The 20,802-nt window shown below is 35.3% G+C and overlaps 1 protein-coding gene across 28 annotated transcripts in view; it reads right to left on the bottom strand.

The window, feature by feature from the left end:
• LOC118266262 (protein AF-10) overlaps positions 1-17,701 on the bottom strand; it is a 34,197-nt gene extending 16,496 nt beyond the window's left edge. For 6 of the 28 annotated variants that reach the window (XM_050704349.1, XM_035579840.2, XM_035580350.2 and 3 more), the window contains exons 1-18: positions 17,389-17,700; positions 14,494-14,630; positions 14,273-14,352; positions 14,037-14,201; positions 13,809-13,884; positions 12,977-13,098; positions 12,153-12,185; positions 11,778-11,933; positions 11,149-11,245; positions 10,515-10,580; positions 9,467-9,616; positions 8,556-8,709; positions 7,966-8,146; positions 7,407-7,502; positions 6,608-6,729; positions 5,252-5,327; positions 3,989-4,084; positions 3,037-3,099 (exon numbers count right to left, since the gene is read on the bottom strand). In XM_050704349.1, coding sequence (XP_050560306.1) covers positions 3,037-3,099; positions 3,989-4,084; positions 5,252-5,327; positions 6,608-6,729; positions 7,407-7,502; positions 7,966-8,146; positions 8,556-8,709; positions 9,467-9,616; positions 10,515-10,580; positions 11,149-11,245; positions 11,778-11,933; positions 12,153-12,185; positions 12,977-13,098; positions 13,809-13,884; positions 14,037-14,201; positions 14,273-14,352; positions 14,494-14,602 — 1,842 coding nt within the window. In that variant the 5' untranslated portion in view covers positions 14,603-14,630; positions 17,389-17,700. Of the gene's footprint in view, positions 1-3,036; positions 3,100-3,988; positions 4,085-5,251; positions 5,328-6,607; positions 6,730-7,406; positions 7,503-7,965; positions 8,147-8,555; positions 8,710-9,466; positions 9,617-10,514; positions 10,581-11,148; positions 11,246-11,777; positions 11,934-12,152; positions 12,186-12,976; positions 13,099-13,808; positions 13,885-14,036; positions 14,202-14,272; positions 14,353-14,493; positions 14,631-17,365 lie in introns of all 28 variants that reach the window. The other 22 variants (XM_050704364.1, XM_050704343.1, XM_050704357.1 and 19 more) reach the window with 20 other exon arrangements.
• Positions 17,702-20,802: the final 3,101 nt, after the last annotated feature.

Genomic DNA, 20,802 nt, shown 5'->3' with positions numbered 1-20,802 from the left:
CACCAAAGTAATGTAGAGCGTGCTATTTATTATGCATTTTGTTTACAAAGACATACTCACATTTCCATTTTATATTGATCATATTCCCGTCGATAGTACTGTTTATAAACCATTCACTGTCTCCGAACAAAAACTGACGATTGCAAGTTTTAAAATACTAAATAATTGAATATCGTAACACAAGACGATAGTAATTGAACTATTACACACAAAAACTATTTACGAGTAAAAATCACAATCTAAACATGATATCTATAAACGAGCGAATTCACAAAACCGCGGGAGAAGCACACGTGTTCGTAGAGATACGGCGCAGTACACACATATGCAAGTAAACTCACTATTACATAGACACGCTTTTTGTTGTCACTTTAATTTACGATTATCGCGTCAAAAACATTATTGTTAGTTGCGAGAACCGAGAGTAGTGACAGATGTGGTCTTACCAAGCGTCGTTTGATAACTGAACGAAACATGGATGTGCCCATGTGGTGGGCCCTACTGCGAACCGCCTATAGAGCAGGTAGGCCGAGGGGTTGGGAGCAGGTACAAAATGGCAATGTTTATCTCCGCTAGGGTGCTTAGACACGCATCAAATTTCTAAGAATAACCATTTCTAGCGATTTTCGTAAAGTCGTGTGCTTCTTTTTTTTAAATCTGATAGTGTTCATCAAATAGTTTTACATTTCATTTAGTTTATAAGCAAGTTTTCGTCTTAATATTTTTAATTCAGAGAAATTGTAACGGACACTTTTTGAGGGCTAGACAGTGAACGTTGGAAGATAAAAAAGAGGGATAGTAAAGGAACTCGTTTATTGAAATTATTATTGCTATTTCGTAGTGATTGTTGGACCGACGTTCCGGGCCCTACGGCCATTTGTGGCAGTTGTGTACATTGTATAGACAAGTATATTGTTTGCTAGTTCTTTACATTCTTTATACACACCCTTGTCTTTTACAAAGTCAACTGTGGCTGGCACTTCTATAGGGTTTTTTACTATCATACTTTTCATAACAGCTTTTAATTTTTTCTAGAATCTTTAAAATGTCCAATTCACTAATGATTTGTTGCATCACTGTAGCGAGATTTTATTATTAGCACCTCTGTTAATAATAGTGTTTAATTAAATATATTATGACGTCATTGTCTTAGCTTCTCTATATCGCTCCAAACTTACTAATCGTTGATACCAAACTATGACATCCTCTCTACTGTGGGTTTACAAACACAAACACTTTAAACACCAGACTCAGTCCCTGAACAAATAAATCTGCAAATATCACAATATTTGATCGTTGCAGAACTTAGGACTAACAACTGCCGTGGTTGCGAGTTCCGTTGCCGAACCGAATTTAAGCTGTGTGGAACTTTTTTATATACACCACGATATGGTGTTTCGTGACCAACTTTTAAATAAAATTAAAATACATAATACACTAGTCTATTCTCTTCAACCGCGTGTACTAAGAAAATGATTCCTCCTAAGGTGTGAACATTGCTAATTTATAATAATTACTGTATAATATAATCGTTTCCATTTTATTATTAAATACCGTTATCTAGACGATGTTTTTCTAACTAACAATTAATTATATATAATAATAATATTATATTATTTCTATATTAACAGTTCATTAGGTACTACAAAAACTGAAAGTAAATCTGCACATTTATTAAGTTATTTCACAACGAAACTGGGATTCGATTGCTTGACTTTACTGAAGAGGGATATTCCAATTACTTTAACTTACATCCAGAAGCGTAGCTAGTGCCGTATCAATTATATGGGGCACGGGTACCAACATACTTAGGCAAAAAATAAAAAAAGTAAGAGTAAGAGTCTGACATTCTATGTCGCCTCTCCCAAGAACGGGACAAGTCATTGGATGATTATTACCCTTCAAAAGAAAGGACCCCTAAATTTTTTTTAAACGGAGCCCCGCCTATACACTATGACTCTATATGGCACGGCCTAAGTGCTTACATTCAAATTCCAGATAAATCAATACACATGATTGAAGTTCGGTATAGACTGGTGCTCTTCTTAAAACCGTTAAATAACACATTTTCACACCCCTCTTCTATAATACAAAACATTAATTAACTTTGAAGACATAATATAGAATAAACTATGGTATTACGCAATTTACGCACTTTACCCCGTAACTACTTCATTGATATCAAATTGCATGTCTTGACGCACTGGTGGATTTGCAAAGGAAAATTGCATGTGACAAGTCCGTGACAATCCGTTCACTGTTATTATCGTAATTACCTACTCGTATCAAAAGACCTGATACTTTTAATATAGGTCTTTAAAAAAATATGAATACCTTTATGCGTCAAGAATACTATTGTACCTATATCACGCCTACATTTCCCTAAGGCATCAACAGATGTAAAACGTTCACTTCTTTATTCTGTAGGTAATTAAACATATTATATTATTATTATATTATATATACTAACCTAATTACGATCACCGTCCGTTAACAACCAAGAACTTGGAAATGAAGTATAATAAATATTCTCTTAGAAAAATTCTGCTGAACGTACCTAATGAGGTTGAAATCGATCTATCATCATTAATTTGTCGCAAAAACAACTATGTTATTGCTTCACATATACTATTTCATAACAAAATATTTCTGAAAGAGGACACAAACATGTTCTCCAATTACATTGGTAATTAGCAAAATAGAAAAATAAAACTAAGATATTATGTTTTTTGTCTCTTTCTATTATTAGTGACATTATATTGATTATCATTGGAATATTTTGCTGACCACTGTACTCTGTTATAATTATGTAGGTTTCCGATTGACGATTTACCTCTTTTAAATGGGTGCGTCGTTAGCAATAGTGTTTTAAAAGACGTCATATTAATTTTACAATGTTATACATAGATACTTAAATCTCGGTTACTGTGTCAATCGATTTTACACGTTAATCATATGTATACTTAAGTTGTTTTTCGTATCACGATAAATTCATTTAAAACATTCATAAAATATATTAAAATACTAGGTACTTACACTGACTTGCTTTTGTGGTTGATGGAAAATATGCGGCGAAGGACCTGGCATGTCATTTTGTACCTAAAGGAAAAAACTTAGTAAATTATTCCGCACTGTATTAGTTTACAACACTGATAGACATTGAAACAACATGAATTTAATAATATAACAAGCTTACTATACTTGATATTTTTTTTACCAGCTCCAATATCCGCGCAAGCTAAGCTTTCTTTGCACCGTAAGGAGACCATGCATCTCCTAGTTTGATGGTACGTCGCACACGGATAAGCAGTCGTTGTTAGTAGGTAGTTGTAACTAAGCATGTCTCAGTGAACACACAACTGTCATCAAATGATTACAGTCTCAGTCCCATTTTATATGACATAACAGTTTTTTTAATTAGACATTTGTCGTACTTACGGGGTGAACCTTGTACGCATGCAGGCTGCAGTATTGTTATAACCCACCTACCCAATTAGTGCTCTTATAAAAACCTTGGTCTATTGTACTCAAAACTGAATAGACAAACCATTTACCACTAAATCGCATGATACTCCAAACATATTATAGGTTAGAAGTAGGAGGATAATTAAAACCAGAGAAGGAAAATGAATAAACAACTACCAAGTATCACGTTAGTTATAATACTGATATGCTCAATGCTCATGCCTCATTAACTTCACAAATACAGCGCGACGATGAGGACAAAAATGTATCGAATGTTTCCTCCAATGCAGCGGTATATTTGTCCCTATATAAGTAGGTAACTAATTCATTGTAAACTTTATTTATAATACTATATACAATTACAAATTTAATCTTGAAATGTATTAAAAAATCGCGTCAAAATCCGTTGCGTAGTTTTAAAGATCTAAGGGATAGACAGTAAAGGCGACTTTTTTAAGCTATGTAGTGATAAAAGTTTGTTTTGTTTTAGCGACAGTTGTGTGTTCATGAGTTAGTTATGAACCTGTGAGTGTGCTGTGAGGTTGAGCCCGTGGCTCGTGGAGGGCAACGGCACCGACACGAGAAGCGACGCAGGCCCCTCGCGATCGCCCTTGCCGCCCTACACAACCCACGCATTAGTACGCTGTGGGACGCCTACTGTTACATGCACGGACTACTCACAAAATAAAGTGATAGGATTTTTATTATCATTATTATAACTTTCGAAAAATAATCATAACGTTTATCGTCTAACTCATGTAATTGTTTGATATGGAACTCAACCAGTTTCAAGTCACGCTAGGGAGCCATATTCATGAGAGCTAGTCGAGTTCCTCATCAAATAGTTACATGAGTAAACCAGTAAATATAATAATAATAACTACCTATAATTCCGCCACGAACTATGCCCTAGTAATAGTGGGTGCAAGTTCGAGCATTATGTACTTATGTACTCATTATTTCCCCATTGAATTGTCAAGACAAAACCCTTTCTTTTATTCAATTCAACTTCCTACCAAGTACTAAGGAAATGACGGCAATAGTCACAGATAGACAATGCGCGAACTTATCCCCACTACGACAAATCTTGTCATCATTCGTGCCGGGAACTATACGGAATTATACTATGACTGACACACATCAGTCATCGTTTACTCGAATTGTACACTTCCGTTTGTGTAATACTCCGTGGTTGCATGCGATGCGTTCTGATATCGATAGATCATAGATCATACGTAGCCCTAACTTAGTGTACATTTTCGCATAGCCTCATTGAATCGTCTATTAGAGGATTCCCCTCATGCGTTCAGTGCACTTGGAGACAATGTAAAATGGTAGTGGGAGTGACAAGTAAAACTGTTTGGATTTCCAATGGGAAATACTTCTCACATCTGCAGGCTCTAGGTAATCTAAATTATTATGTAATATGTATATGGCAATGCGAATGTAATTGAATTAATTATTATTCTCTACATAAAATATGAATGGTATGAGAAACAAACTTTATGGTAGATCTACAGAAACTCATAATTAACTGACCAATTTCTAGGCAGATTTAAAAAATATTAGTTATTTCGAAGCGATATTGAAGCACACAAAGGCATTCGTCAAAAAGCGAAGCTTGTTTTAGTTACTCGAATGCAATTCAAAATTATATACGGATGAATATTTTTAGTCAATACAATATGTAATTTTTAATTGGATTTAAGATGATTGTAGTTATATTTGAGGTACATAATATAAATGATATATTTATTTGTATATATATATTAAAGTTGTTACTGACCTGTGGATTAGACGGCGAGCGAATGTTTGACACTTGGTTTATTCCGCTCGGTCCCGGCATTGGGCTAGGCAAGTGCCTGGACAAACAACACAATGGTAAGGAAGATACATTTACATGCTTACATGGATATGTATTTACAATAGAATATTGTACATATCTTTCATCTTTATCTCATGGAGTAGAAAGTACAGACTGCTACCTAATATATCATCCTTACATATGTATTGTCGTACAGTATAATAGGTAAATGAACAAATAATGTAACAGGGATATTGTGAAAAAAAAAATTACGATGGAGTTTCTTGCTCGTCCTTCTTCATTCGAAGCTACACTTTGGAACGAGCACCTAGCTTCACTGACAGACAGACTGACGGACAATTTGACGTTTCAAAAGTGCCTAATTTAGGATTATACTCCATTTGTTAGAATATTTCTGGAAACCGTTGAAGATCTCCAAAAACGTATTATTACCAACTCGTTATGTTTTTGGCTGATGTCATTAGTACCGCCTTTTATACCCCGAAGCGGTAGGCAGATGTGCAAAATGCACATACATATAATGAGGTCCAGTAATGAGGTCTAACTAGGGATTCGACTAATAACCGTCGTCATTTGGCAAGTTACCGTTTGTAACGACCATACATTGTAGACAAATTATTTTGTAAACAAATGGGGAGTTACTAAGGGGATGTTTCCCACTCGCTTTGCAACTTATACACCGTAATTACTTTAATGATTACATTGTTTCATGACAAAGTAAACATGTCATTACGGGGGGAAATACCTATCATTTATTTTTAATTACATATATATTTTTAAATTGTTATCAATTGGTATATTGTTCCATTATTGACTACAGTTGAAAAGGACTTCTGAATTTGTATACTATTGGTGTTGAAAAAAGTTAAATATGAAACCCAGTAGCAACCTTTTTTGTGCTACATTTATAATACTGCAATATACTTCAACCTCATGTCCGCTCGAGTAGCAAGCAAAATGTAGCAAAAGAAGATGTCTTTTCTCGTCTAGTATTAGACATTTAGTGAATGATGTTGATGCTATAGTTTTTGATACCAACATATATTTTTGTAATGTACTTACAGTTGACAAATATTGAGACCTTGTGTTTGCTTTGGCAAGTATCAAAGTAGTCATAAAATTAAGTTATCTACTTTTTTTGTTTAATGTAATAGTTAACTTTAACATTTTCATTTATTACTACACATCATGTTGATGAAGCGAAAGAGATACGTATGTAAAATTCGTAGCAATTGACTGTCCATTCTCTCTACCTACCTACCCCCATGGGAAACACGCGTGAAGTAATGTATGTATGTACTACACATCATTACATACCTTGGACTGGGATTGGAAGCCGGGCTATGTGCCGGTGGCGGCGGTGGTGGAGGAGGCGCGGGGCTCACGCTCGCGAAGTGAGACGTCGGCACTGGAATCGCTTCTATACCTTCCGTCTTTGCCTGCGTAGAACAAAAGCCTTATGTATTTAACTTACTTGTATTTCAAAACTTAACTTATGCCAATATAATGAAATGATTTTAGAGACAGACCCTGCTACATAATATGACTAACTGACTACAGTTGGTGCGGTAGCTGGGGCTCTGGCTACCGTGCAACGTAAAGCGGTTTTGATACCCGCACGGAGCAACGCAATTGTTGTTTCGACTTTGGGTGTCATGTGCATGTGAACTTGTATGTTTGTAAACGCACCCACGAAATAGGAGATATTACTAGTGGCAATATTCTTCTAATTTCTAATAGAAGCAATGTTCTTTTAAAAAATATATTTATTCTTAACTAGCCATCCAACTGCAGCTGCGACTCATAACATTTTACTCTTTTCCTGCCCATAACTATACTAGAAACGTGGTTTTATTTACTATCAATTCTCATTTAGAACTCTCAGAAGCAATCCGCAATTTAGATCAAATCCTTTCGCGGACTATTGACTTGTGTACGGCAATTTGTATAATATACAGAGCAGATAGAACTTCCACTGTTTTTATATACATAGGTAAAATATATGTTTCTAAATGACTTTATCTAATTGAACAATTTAACTAAAACTACAATGACACAATGACTACAAAGTTATAATGAATGAATGAATGGATGATGCATGCTATATTATTGATACCTTCTTAATAATTTTGTCAACGTTTTCCAGCGGTACGTCGGGTGGCACGTGAGTGGCCTCCCACACTCCACCGGGTTGAGAAGTGCCTTCACCCGCCTAAATCAATTCAAAACTATTAGGTATCTGCATTTTACTACTATCTAATATAACAAACCGAGTTTTTAATGCAATTTCTACTTTAAATTTAGCTACAGCACACATATCTACACATATACATATAATATGTATTTTCATACTATACTACTATATGTTATAAAACTTTGTCTGGACCAATAAAAGTAGTTCAGTTTAAAACAATAACTAAGATTGTGAAAATAACGTAAAACATGAAATAACAGACTTTACAGTACATCTTTTCTAACTGGACCAGACAAAGTTTTAACATACCTACATACCTTAAAAACGGGTTTGTTTGACCTTAGGACTTTAGACCAATGAAATACTAATATACACTTTGTGCTACATTCCTATTGGTTATAGGATTAAAGTTGCCCCATTAGGTCAAAGTAACCCAAACTTACCCTGTATTTTATACAATAGTAGTATCAAATAATCTTACCCCAACGGGCGGAGTACTGTTATTGGTATAATCGACGGGTGCGTTCATGTTGTTGGCGGCTGCGATTGCCTTCCTCTTCTTAGTTTGTTTGGTCTCCACTAAATCTGTGTTAGTGATCACTGACTCTTGATATGTCGGCTTTGAAGTTGGGACCTGCACCACTGATGCAGGGACTGGAGCACTGGGAAAGAAAGTGGAATGTCAGTCATTTATATCGGGGAAATATGAAGGAGCATAATTTATTTTATACACAAAAATTAATCCCTATTTCTCTTGGTTGTGAACGGAGCACCAAGTTAATATCTAATGTGATGCAGATATTTATGAAGATAAAGCTTTTATGAAAGACACAATTGTTTCACAAGTTTATAAAACCTCACTAAAAGTAAAAGGAGGCAGATATTTTGGTAAACCAATAACCATTGTTTGAATTTAGTTAAGTGACTATGACTATGAATGTGTTATTCACATTAAGTTTTATAATACAGGGAGAACCTTCTTCTGGGGCCAAGATTGAAAATTAGTGTTAGTGATTGGGACCAGTGTGAATGTGAATGGATCAACAATACATAATTCAATAAACTACGTACCTAGTCGGATTGGTAGTGATGGTAGACACGGAGGCTACTGCCTGTGCTACTGAGCTGATGACTCCCACTGGTTCTACTGGTTTGTTAGCACTGGGTGATGCTGCTGGGGGCGTCACCTTCGGCGGAGCTGCCGGTGTAGAGTTGCCTGATGCTGCTACAATTATCAAGGTGTTGTTAGGCTCCTTTGTGTAATATTTTATATAGCTACTAAGATAAAACAAAGGCTTCAATACAAATGTAAAGAAAACCTGTTTTAGTTACACCAACTTACAGTATTTGTAGTATTTATTGCAAAATAAAAGTTAACTTTTTTATTATTGTGTTTAAATTATAACGAAGACTAGGATCGAGAAAGAAAATAATAACTCAATAGCCTACCTTTAAACACTACAGGGCATTGGCACATGCCTTTGATACAAACTTTTTCTTAGATTAAGATTGTGACCTCATTTGTGACTGGTAGAAGAATAATTAAGATAAGGAGTAATGCCATACTGGCATGAGACTGACCGCAACACGAGTTTCAGTGCCAGGTATCCCATAAAGATAAGAATGTCTATAGACTGAGGTTCGCGATAAATAACTATGTTCTTTACAAAGTTTTTAATGCCCGGCGAGGACCGTTTTGTTTTGTACTAGTAAATAATTCATTTTGTAGAAGGGTAAATTGAGTTGAGGTTTGCAATTTAAGAAGTTTTCTATAGACTACTACGGTACTATCGGTACTATCCGATTACGGCACATAGTTCGGTGCAAGGCCATAGATTCGCCATTATTATAAGGGACTCATAACAGGACCAGACAATAATTGCTGCTAAGATTTGATTCTTTCGGGGAATAGTGAAATTTTGAAATGAGTAGTCGATAGAAATCGTCTTAGAAATGTTACAAAACAGGTAAAAAGTTATTACCTTTGGGTTGAGCTGCTGCAGTCTCGGTCGTGTGCTGCGGCGACGGCGCCGGGGTACTGGTCTTACTGCTGGAACCACCGTCTCCGGCAGACGACCCGCGGCGGGACGGCGACGGCTTCTTCTTGTCTGACGAATGGTGCAATTTGCCACCTAAGTACCATCGTTATACGTTGACTACAACTTAACAAACGAGCACATGCACAACGCAAACATAACGGCAGTAACTAGCATTCACATATTATGAGATACCGGTACCTTTTAATCCTCTTGTAACACCATACCAAAAGAAAACCAGACATCCTCGGAACAAACCTTCACTTCCTTCATAAACGTCTATATTTACATACATACACATACACATGAGTACATAAACATGCATAAAGTAAACATATACTCGACAATACATGTATAAAAGCAGGCTGTCACTTACCTATTCTTATATCATTAGAAATAACCATAAAACCGAAAGCTGTACCTCCATCATGACGACTTTCTACGATAAACGCTAAAGGAACACTAACATCAAACAATCAGCTTTGCATATCAAAGGGTTATACCGTAATAAGTAACTCCTTGCTCACAGGACCAATTATTCATTAGAATAGCGGCCAAACAATCGATGTAATGATACGTTTCTTTGTATAATGCACCCTGGCTGTACTTTAAAGGGGTATTACATAGGACATTTATTGATTACGCGTAATTACCGTAGCATACGGACATAGGAATAGTATTCCTATTAGACTTTATTGTAGCTCACAATGTTTTATCATTCACAGTGAGCTGCACTTTTTGGTAGAGAATTTAAGACTGTTTTTCGCTTGTAATTGCTTATCCCAACTAATCATTGTTTGTTTTTATGATTTTGGCAAAATTTCTCATTAATTAAGCATGTATTTTAGCATTTTAGGGTGATTATTCTTATTAAAAAAACACGTTTTTACGTTAAACAAGGAGTTATTCGTTACAGACCCTTCCACAAGACGTTTTTGATAAGGAACATCGATGCAAGAGCTAACATGCGACAACATGAACGTTAAAAACGAACTTTTCTCAGAAGCCTTGTGTTTTCGAGTGACCGGACCCGAGTCTGTGTTATCTTGCGACATTTCTGCTGACGACACGAGCGAAAAAATTACGAATACCATTAGTTTACATTGAATAAACATCGTTAATGATGATATTTGGTCTAATTTCCTTTAAATAAGGCTCTTTAGCGTAAGATAGTTATAGATTATGTATTATTCTGAACACCCAGTTAGAAATGTCAAAATTATAATAATTTAGATATCATGAGATGTATGCAGGAATAAGAAGTCTCCGAATGGTGCATTTCTATTTTATAACTTTATCGCACCTCGTAATACTATTTAACCCAGTTAATTAAGAGGTCGCGTTTCATATCGACAAGGAAAAAAGGTAAAATATTTAAATACAGAGCTTATCTCTCATGAGAAGGGGAAATAATCAGGCACAGTTGGAAAGGTCGAAAATATAGGCATTTGTTAGGCATTTCTGAAGAACACAATATTAGTTGACTCTACAAAAAAGTACTCATCTTGAGTCTATCATAGCATAGTTTATTTACATATAACATTACTGGATTTTTAGCTACTAGTAAGGGCAATAATAGTAATTTATAAAACTTAATTAGTTTTGGAAGCAGTTGTATTTTTACTCACCCATTAGTTGGTTTTGATTTGGGGTTTTTGATGCGTTTGGAGTGCTCTTTCCTGAGACCACGGTGTTAGCTGCATGCGATGAGGACTTGCGTCCCGGCTATGAACACAAGTAAACAGATATACAAGCATTCAAGAGAGTTATTGAAGAGCAAGCACTAGATGCTGTGAGGCAAATCATAAAAATAAAACCTAAATACAAAATATTTGTATTTTTAATTCTACATTTTATAATCACATACAGTCTTTGCCATACGTACTGACTGCTGTATTCCGTATAATAAATAGGATTTTATTATAGTACATTATTATTGAAAAATAATTAATTTCCATAATAATAACAAAGCAATTAACGGACCTCAAATTGAGTTGATTAAAATTACGAAACACTAACATCTGTTCCAATACTTTTCATGGATTTTGTCATTCACTTAGTCATTTCATTTCATTTCATTCTTTTTAAATTAAACAAAGAGAAGCAGTTTCATATTAAATTTTGAAACGCCGGTCCAAATCGGTGATTGTGAAAGCACAAGCGTATAACATAGAGTATTACAATAATGAGCTGGATGGGAGGTGGTGGCTACAGAGGCGTGGTAGACGGCAGTGGTGGCAGCTTGAGACGTACGTACCCCTTTGGACTTGCCAGCGTTTGTCGGTGTCACCCCGCCGCCAGTCTTGGGCGAGCAAGAGGGTTCGCCCTCCTTCTCGCAGCTGGAGTCGCTCGACTGACTGTCGTGCGACACCGGCTTGTACGGCGGGATCGTCTTTACGTTACCGCCCTTTTTCTGCACAGTTAACGTTCGGCACCGTATCACACACAGCTCATTAACACCGCCAACAATTTTCATGTCCAATATAACGAGTGCGCACTAACCACTATGAAACAGGATACTTTTATTCAATAATTGATAAACCTTTAGGCATTGAAGATATGTACACTACTCTACTCTACTCTAAACTAGAATTGACTTCCAATTGTTTATATAATGAAATGGTTTTAGTACCTTGGCGATGATGGTGACATCATGATTGGTGAACTAAAAAATGATAATGAAAGAATAAATCAATTTCCATGCACAACTTGGTGGCGATGTATCGCAGTAATTAGGTGCTGTAAGGCCAACATGATAACAAAATGACAAAGTGAAAATGTTAGACATTAAACGCGTACTCAACACAATAATCAGCTCTGAAGATAGAACCAAGTAATCTAAATGCTGGCGCACATTACTTGCACAAATAATGCGCCATGTCTTTTAAAACACGTCTCTGGTTTATAGTAAGCAGTGTTATTGCACTGTACGGTGCTCATTTTCCCAGTAACAGGCGCCAGTCTTCAGAACTTTCGGAAACTGTCTTATGAAGGTGTATTTTAAATGACAGAAGTGAACACTGGTAGGGTTTAGTGTTGTATTACACAGATTATACAGACAATGCTAATGACATCGAAGTGCATTTGACAGGGAATGGTAGGTACTTTATCAGTTGTTCGTTGATGATCAAATGTAGGTACAAAATTATCAGAGGTGGGTCATAATCAGCTGTGATAATCCTACAAAAATCGATAACGAATCGACTCAGTACTTTGCGAACAGTTTTGAGGTCGACACGCACACATCACAACATACATACACAATGCCATATATTCCACATACAACAATCTTATTAGTACTTAGTACCATACCAGAATTGATATTAGAATACAAAAGCAGCATTAGATTGTGAACAGCAACTAACTGCATGTTAGATTTCAATCTGTATGGGATGTTCGGTCTACATCGACTTGTATCATCATTATTTTGACATAGATGAAAAGGTTTCAACTCACCAGTTTACTGTAGTGATGTTGGCAGTAGCCGCAGTACTTTACATTGTCCAAATAATTGCCTGCTTCCTCACAAAGGAGGCCCAAGCCTTGTGCACAGGTCACGTGGAACTGTTGTTTGCAACCTTAGAAAAAGAAATAAAGAATAATGTTAGCCATATCAGCAAGTTTACAGTAATATGATCTGGGGTAATCATGTGTCATTTTAAAAACAGGCTAGCATAGTGGGGATTTTACGATTAAAGATTTGATAATAGTATTTTTTCTTTTGTATCCTGCATAACACAGTGATCTGTCATGGACATTTAGCTGTTTCTTTGTCTGAGCCATATCTGATCTAATAATACATAATTATATTGCTTTAGAGTGAGTTGTCCAATGATCACTCTCTCTATTCTTTGACAAATATAATGATATTTAACCTCTTGTATGCTGGTATATGAGACACAATAGAAAACTCATTGTGTCTCGCGTAGATCTGCGCTCACGACATACTACGGGTTAATGATAGTAATTGAAAATTGTTAAATGGCAAGTGGATATAATTATGTATTAATTAATAATACAACGACAAAATTCAGCAAGGCACTCTAGCTTGAATGGCGCATTTGTCCCGTTCCCGCTAGTGATCGTGTGGAACGAGAGTAAGCGAGAGAAATGGAAAGCTTGATTTTTATTTTGTAGTACCTGCTTTTCTGTCGTAACTCTAGGGATTTCGTGAAATCTTAGATTTCCTCATTTCCCTGCCAAACTACATCTGACATTACTTCTTGAAATGGCGATTTGTATTTTAATTATACAATGAATGAATGTATAGAAAAGTAATGAAAGTTACCTGATTTGTTGCACTGCATGCAAGCACCAGCGTTGGCGCGGTGAGTCTTACCCAAATCTTGGCAGATGTAACACGTCTGAAACATATTAAATACACAATTAATATCCAATAACAAAACAATTAAATATTACTCAAAGACCCATTACACACGTTGATATGGAGTGGACACAAAATGATATTAGAGCCGACTGGCTACAAGTAAACGCATAGAAAGGTATTTGTTCTTACCTTATTATATCTCTCTGGTGGAATCAAGCGCAGGACAATAGGTTCCATAGACGTCACATTGCCGAATCTGACCTCTGGTATGTACAGCGCACACACCACGTGAGCCCACCCGCCTGTGTCTGACCGCTTCAAAGCCCCAGACTTAGACGGGCATAGTTCGCAGCGCTGGAATTAATGAAAAATAACATTTAAAATAACCGTATTCATCAATAACGTCAAATTATAACCACACTTACAACTTTATTTTTCGTTTCTGGGCTTTCACATTTCCGACAAAACCAAGGACCTGTTGGCACTGTGACAATACCGTAGCACGCTGAAAACATTGAAAAGCTACATAAAACTCCGAAGAACAAGTTAAAATGACCAACAAAATGCATATTAACAAGATATTTATTGATGCCTTGACCAGCTCCTAGCCACAGCGAGACATCAACTGTTTTGAACACTAGAATACCTTGATGGACTGCAACAGTGCAGCCGTTTCCATCACAGTAGACAAGCGGGTTGTCGGGCCAACCCCGCTCGTCAGAGCACACGCAGCAGCCTCCTACCATCTCCTTCATTGTGTACTCCTCATTATTGACTTAAAACCTACAAAACCTTCATACTTGTACACCAGTTTACAGAAACAACCATATTTCAATAACCAAGTCATGAAATAGCAATGTATTAATTTGTAAATGTGCTGAACCGAATACATCACCAGGTAATTTGACCCTATGGAAGCTTAAGATGGTTTAGATGCCAAACACAAATGATGTGTGGAACAATGATCAAACATATGCACTAGCAATGAATGTCTCTAACACTTCAAATTGAATTAAGCTCTCACTTGACTACCATAGTGTTACTTTATTTATTTACAAATGATATTGACTATAATTTTAGATACTAGACTTATTAGCCCGTTGTTAGTGGAATGTTTTGATGTAATGACATGGGCGGGGACACATGGGGAGGTACTGAGACCTAGATCATGCACTGCTGTGTGACCAACATTGAAACTATTTACACTAACTGACAAATTGGCTACAGCTAACGCTACCTCAATTCATCTAATGAATAGGTATATATACATTCCATTTCAAATAACAAATAAACACTCAATTGCTATACAATATAAACATAGATTTTCAGCAGGTGGCATACTACAGCATTTGTTTATGAAAACCAATGTTTGACCTATAAACCTAATTACTAACTAAGGGGAAACCTTATAATAGAGGATTTCCCAATGTTCTACTTGAGAATTTGTCTGTATTATTTCAAAACTTTTCTGTTATGTAAACAACAACTTTTCAGTTACTTTTGTAACTTTCTAGGACAGTTTAGTAACATTTTATATACAAAATATTATATACTTTCAATAGTTTTGTTACTACTGTATGTATAATAAGGAATCCAAACTAATGAATAATTGGAAAGTGTGTTTGTTTGTCCTTACTTTACATTCACATTTTTTACTTTTTGTACAGTAAAGTTTTTAGTTACAGTTTTGGCCTTAACTATTCATTTTTAGTTATATGCATCCTCTTTTAAGGATTTAATTTTAATGATTTTTTTTTTTATTTTGTGCATGAGTTCTTAATTTATTGTAACACTATTTGTGTGTCTGATTATCCAATAAATAAATAAATAATTATAATATAAGTTTTAAGTTTAGCATTTTAATTGCTAACATTGATGTAAAAATAGATTCAAATACTAATTAACATTATCTAACAATTACACACTAAACTCTACAATATTTAATGTTATTTACATTTGTGAATGTGAACTTGATAAGCAGCAGATGGCTAGCAATAACTACTACTGTTATTGTACCTATAATATATTGTATATTATACATGAAAACTGAGTTAATATTTAGCAAGATAACATCATTTTATGTCACAGTAATGTCTATTATTAATTCGTAATTATCAGTCAATAAAATAATTATGTAGTAGTGTTTGTTTGCAATTAAATTAAGTTGAAGTCAAAGCATTTATTTTAACTAAACCATTATCAGATACTTTTGATATCAACAAAAAAAATGAATTAATAATAATCTGTCAGTTTGGTTCCAAATCGTAGATTAGAGTCGAGAAGAACTAGTAAGAAACACTATCTCTCTCTTTTAAAAAATATGTTTTATAATCTCATTGATACATCCAATTCAATCCAATATTGTATATTTATGCAAGAACAATGCAGAGACATTGTGCAGTGCAACACTAGTGATCTGGGGTATGGCAGTGCCCCTGCCAATATGAGTGCAATAAAACTTACTAATTGAGGGACCAATTCCTCAATATTTGCTTTAAGCATAAAAACAAGGAGTACTATTGTATTAATTATAACTTATATTGAAACTATTGAGGGTTTAAATTCCATAAGTACAGAAATTTATGAATATGGACCTAGTTTCCAAAAATAAATCTTTAAGATTTTAGCAAAAACCTTTTACTTATGTATATAGTGACAAAAATATGTCAAATAAGAATAAATTGCAAATCATTACACATTTTCTCCAAAATTTTAATTCTTTAACACTGGTGGCTATATAATATCTTGAATCTTTTTTTAAAAAAAGGTTATGTTTACATACTCACATACATATAAAGAACTAATAGTCAGTGGGAGGCATTTTTTACTTTCTCTAAAGGACCACCACATGCAATATTATTTTTACTATCAATATTTCAGTTTAACAACAATGTGGAATGTTTTTTTGCTAAAGTATGGTGTCTAAAAGTGTAATTTTAGACTTCCTGGTTGTAACCTAGTATGGAGTAGGTGTTGTTGTTATTATCATGCATGTATGTATATCACATTCCATAAACACTATTGCTCATTTCCCATCCAAGCAACATTGCTACATAGCTCCATTAGTAAATTCATTCACTAATTGAATACATTTTTACCTAGTTTATTACAAGAGTCCAATATACTACATAGTTTTGAACTGGAAGACCAAAAGGTCACTAGTGTAATGTTTATACCTGTCCTAACCAAAATTTACATTTTGTAGCTGGCCTTTGGCATTGTAACTTTATAGAATGCAAAATATTCGTAACTATACCTAAAGAGATTTATGCATGAAGGTGGAGTATATTCCCCTTCAAGACTCAAGACTTAGTTAAGAAGTTTTACCTAGGTACTTATGACATGTATTCAAACAATTTTGTCATGAGTGAGCATGAAGATGACACTAGAATATTTATATCTAATGTTAGGACTTAGTAAGCAATATATTATAATATTCCAAAGCAAGAGCCAATACAGTTTGAAGTGTAACACCAATGAAGAATGCTGTGAATATTTTATGACAATGAATAACTTACAGCTTCCATCTAGTTATATTTACCAAGAGTAAAATTATCCGTTTATCGGTGGAGATATTCCCAGCAACAATTGTTTAATTCATCTTTAATTTACAACTGATATCTTTTATCACCTCACCTGCGCCTAGCAAGAACGATAAAACGATGTGTAATTACACAGAATCAACAGATTTTAAATAAACCCTGTTAAACTTGATTGAAACTTGAAATAAATTGGATTTTTTTCAGTAAATAACACCGACTAGAAATAATTTATAGATGCAAAAAGTCAGTAAAATTATTCGCTCGCTGCCATTAACTAGAAGTAGCTTCAAGTAAAAGCCATGTTGAATTTTGTTTGGAATGTATACTGAAGAGGTTTGTGTTATCTCTAGCATAAAATCAAGAAGGAGAAAGCAAGATACAATTTGAGTGCGAGTAGCCGAGATAGCCACATATTTCAACAACATATTATTTGAGGCGCTGGAACGCGCTTGTATTCAATGTTCGTAAGGGTTAGGTCATACTCAATTTAAATAGGTAACCTAGTTAGGTTCGGTATGTTGGTAGCATTGTAAATACTAAAACAAAACATAGCGTTCGCGTCTTATGCGCGCGCAATGTGCGCGTGTTGATGCATTGCAACTGTATTGATTGAATAAGACCGCGGTCGCTAAAATAGCAATGAAAATATTTTTGTTTACACAAAATATATACTTCTCTTTGTTACCTGTGGAGGTCCTATTTATTAGTCAAAGATCGATTTATTTTTCTTTGACTTGCTGGCTTCAAAACTATTCTGTTTTCTTTATTTTAACACGTTCATAAAAAAGCATACCTAGCTAAAATTCAAATAACTTTATGCTCATAATAAATGAAAAATATTTATTTTCCCTAGTTAAAATTTAAACAAAAAGTAAATGATAAGAAGGTAAATAAAATGATCTACCATCACGTGAAGATAAAGATTGCGTCTCTAGTCTCTATATAGTTACTGTCAATGTCACAAATACAAAACAAAACAAAGTTTGCACAGACTAAGCCACCCACTTGTCCCGTTTTACCAAAATAAAAGTCCTCTCGACTCAGTGTCTGTGGTCCCGTTCGGGAATTTGGGAGGGTGGGGAGAAATTGGGAGCGTCTTTCGGTCGTGAAGATCATAGGGACAGTCTTAGATAAGAGTTGCCAACAATGAAAAGAAATGTCGACTATTTCGTTTTACAAAACAACAATTAAATACATCCTCAACGCTTTGATTTTAAATATTCCTCCTCGGTACCTGCCTACCCACGCAGTTACTATGTAGGTAGCCTAGGGTCTAGGTTATTCGATCAATACGAAAGCTGAGGGCGCGAAACGGCTCACCCTGTACAGCGCATGGCGACGGCGGCCGGCGGCCGTTGCTATGGGCAACCAAACTTTCAACAGACCCAAGCGAAATCATAGATGACGCTACGGTTGCCTATGGAAGCATAACTCTTTAGTTAGATCTTTGAAATATTATTTATGTAAGTACTTAGTAAAAATACGGAATTGTTGAAATTGAAAACGACATATTTACTTTGTTTCGAAGTAGTTAATGATATTTTGTTCTTATTTAATGTAGGTATATAATTATTTATTTATCGAATTAGATTAATTTCTCAAAAGCTACTTGTTCAATCTGTTGGCCTTTTTTTCTTCTGTTGTTTGGTAACACCGATGTTTATAGCGGCACAAACAAAAACAAAAACACTCCTAATACAAGTAAATAGCGTAACTATGTAAGCTTTTTGAAATGTAAATATATAATGTACTTAAGTATCCTACAGGCAATAGGGATCTCCTATAAAGGAATCGTTCTGTAATTTCATGGCGACGAATTAAGTGCAGTCAGAAATTACATACCCACTTAGGTATCCAAAAAACATTTATAATTGCCTTATTTATAGACTAAGACTAGCTGAGATTCAGTTCCTAGAATTACCAGGTGGGTGTCCGGTGAATTTTGAGTGGGATGAGTGCAATATGAAGCCGATCGATATTTTGCATCCCTCACCTCAGCCCGCCGAAATTAATGCAGCCCTTACGCGCATGTGCTGCACTGCTTTCATGTCTCCTCAACAGATGCCACCCATGCTGCCGAAATGCAGTTTTAATACGAAAGGGTCTAAAAATATCTCAAAATGTATCAATGTATAAATTATTAAAAAAAAAAAAGTTTATTTCTTACCACCACGATAGTTGTCTATAATGTATCAGGTGCACATACCTAGGTATAGATTAACTTTTTTAATTTAGATAATGCAACGAAATAAATCCGATAATTCAACCATATTAGATATCGAAGAAGAAAACTTTTACCTAATGAATATGTAGACACCCACTGCATGCATGAGGCAGATGTCTGCTGGGGCATGCTTTGTCCAGTTCGGAAATCGAACTTGAGACTCCTAGACTTACCATTTGATCAACGAGGCAGTTAGATTCAAATGGAAGAAAGAAGAAAAATGCCATAACACCATAATAGTACCATAACATATATTTAGGAAACTGCCAGACAGATCACATTTTAATACGAATCACTCCACGCGGGCGGCGCCAATTAACGTACCTTTGTAGTTAGGTACATACGACAGGAAGTCATCAGTATGGCATATGGACTCCAGTAATACGAGAGGAATTAGTTCTAAGATTCATCAACATTTCTACTTGAAACCACTTTTTTTTAAGTTAATAAATTTTAATAAGAACCAACTTCATAAAATAATAAGCCAAAACAAATTACATGGAGGTCTAAATTAGGTTTCATCACTTCTCCCCTTCGCCATACCCACCCCACCCCATTTAGTACGAAACCACATAAAAGGGCGTCTATCATCTGCCTATATGTCTACCTTATAGAAACGTAGGGCTCAAAACCCCGGCACCGCACCCCTAAATGGGAGATAATAATCAATAGGTACTCAATGCAGCGCAATGTTTTTGGTCAGTGAGAGTCTAACACTCCTTCTCGCCTCGCCCTGGTAAGAGAAGTCATTAGATGATTTTTCCCCCTTAAAAAAACCCAAATGCAATGAAGGAACATCCGAAAAAAAATCATTCCATCCTAAACAAGCGAGCTATGATACTTATTACAATTATAGTTATTACAAAATAACCATAGCATTAGCACAGACTATTATATATAGGTATACTATATATACTCGATTAATGGACGAAATAAACCGATATCAAGCCAATATCTCTACATCGATTCAAGAAATAAGGATTAGGTACCATAAAAGAAAAGCTAATTGAGATCAACTCACTTTAAATTAGGGATTAGGGAAAACTGGGACTCTTCCTCACCATAGTTCAAAGTCCTATTGATCATGAATGCATCGTTAAGGAAGAAAAAGGCGCGACACTTAATCTGTTATGTCTATCTTAAAAGGGCAGACGGCACAATGCATAATCGAACGGCAGGTCAGTGCAAG

The sequence above is a fragment of the Spodoptera frugiperda genome, chromosome 25 (assembly GCF_023101765.2).
Source record: "Spodoptera frugiperda isolate SF20-4 chromosome 25, AGI-APGP_CSIRO_Sfru_2.0, whole genome shotgun sequence".
Taxonomy (NCBI): domain Eukaryota; kingdom Metazoa; phylum Arthropoda; class Insecta; order Lepidoptera; family Noctuidae; genus Spodoptera; species Spodoptera frugiperda.
The sequence above is the reverse complement of the archived record's forward strand: the minus strand, read 5'-3'. Positions and strand labels throughout refer to the sequence as shown.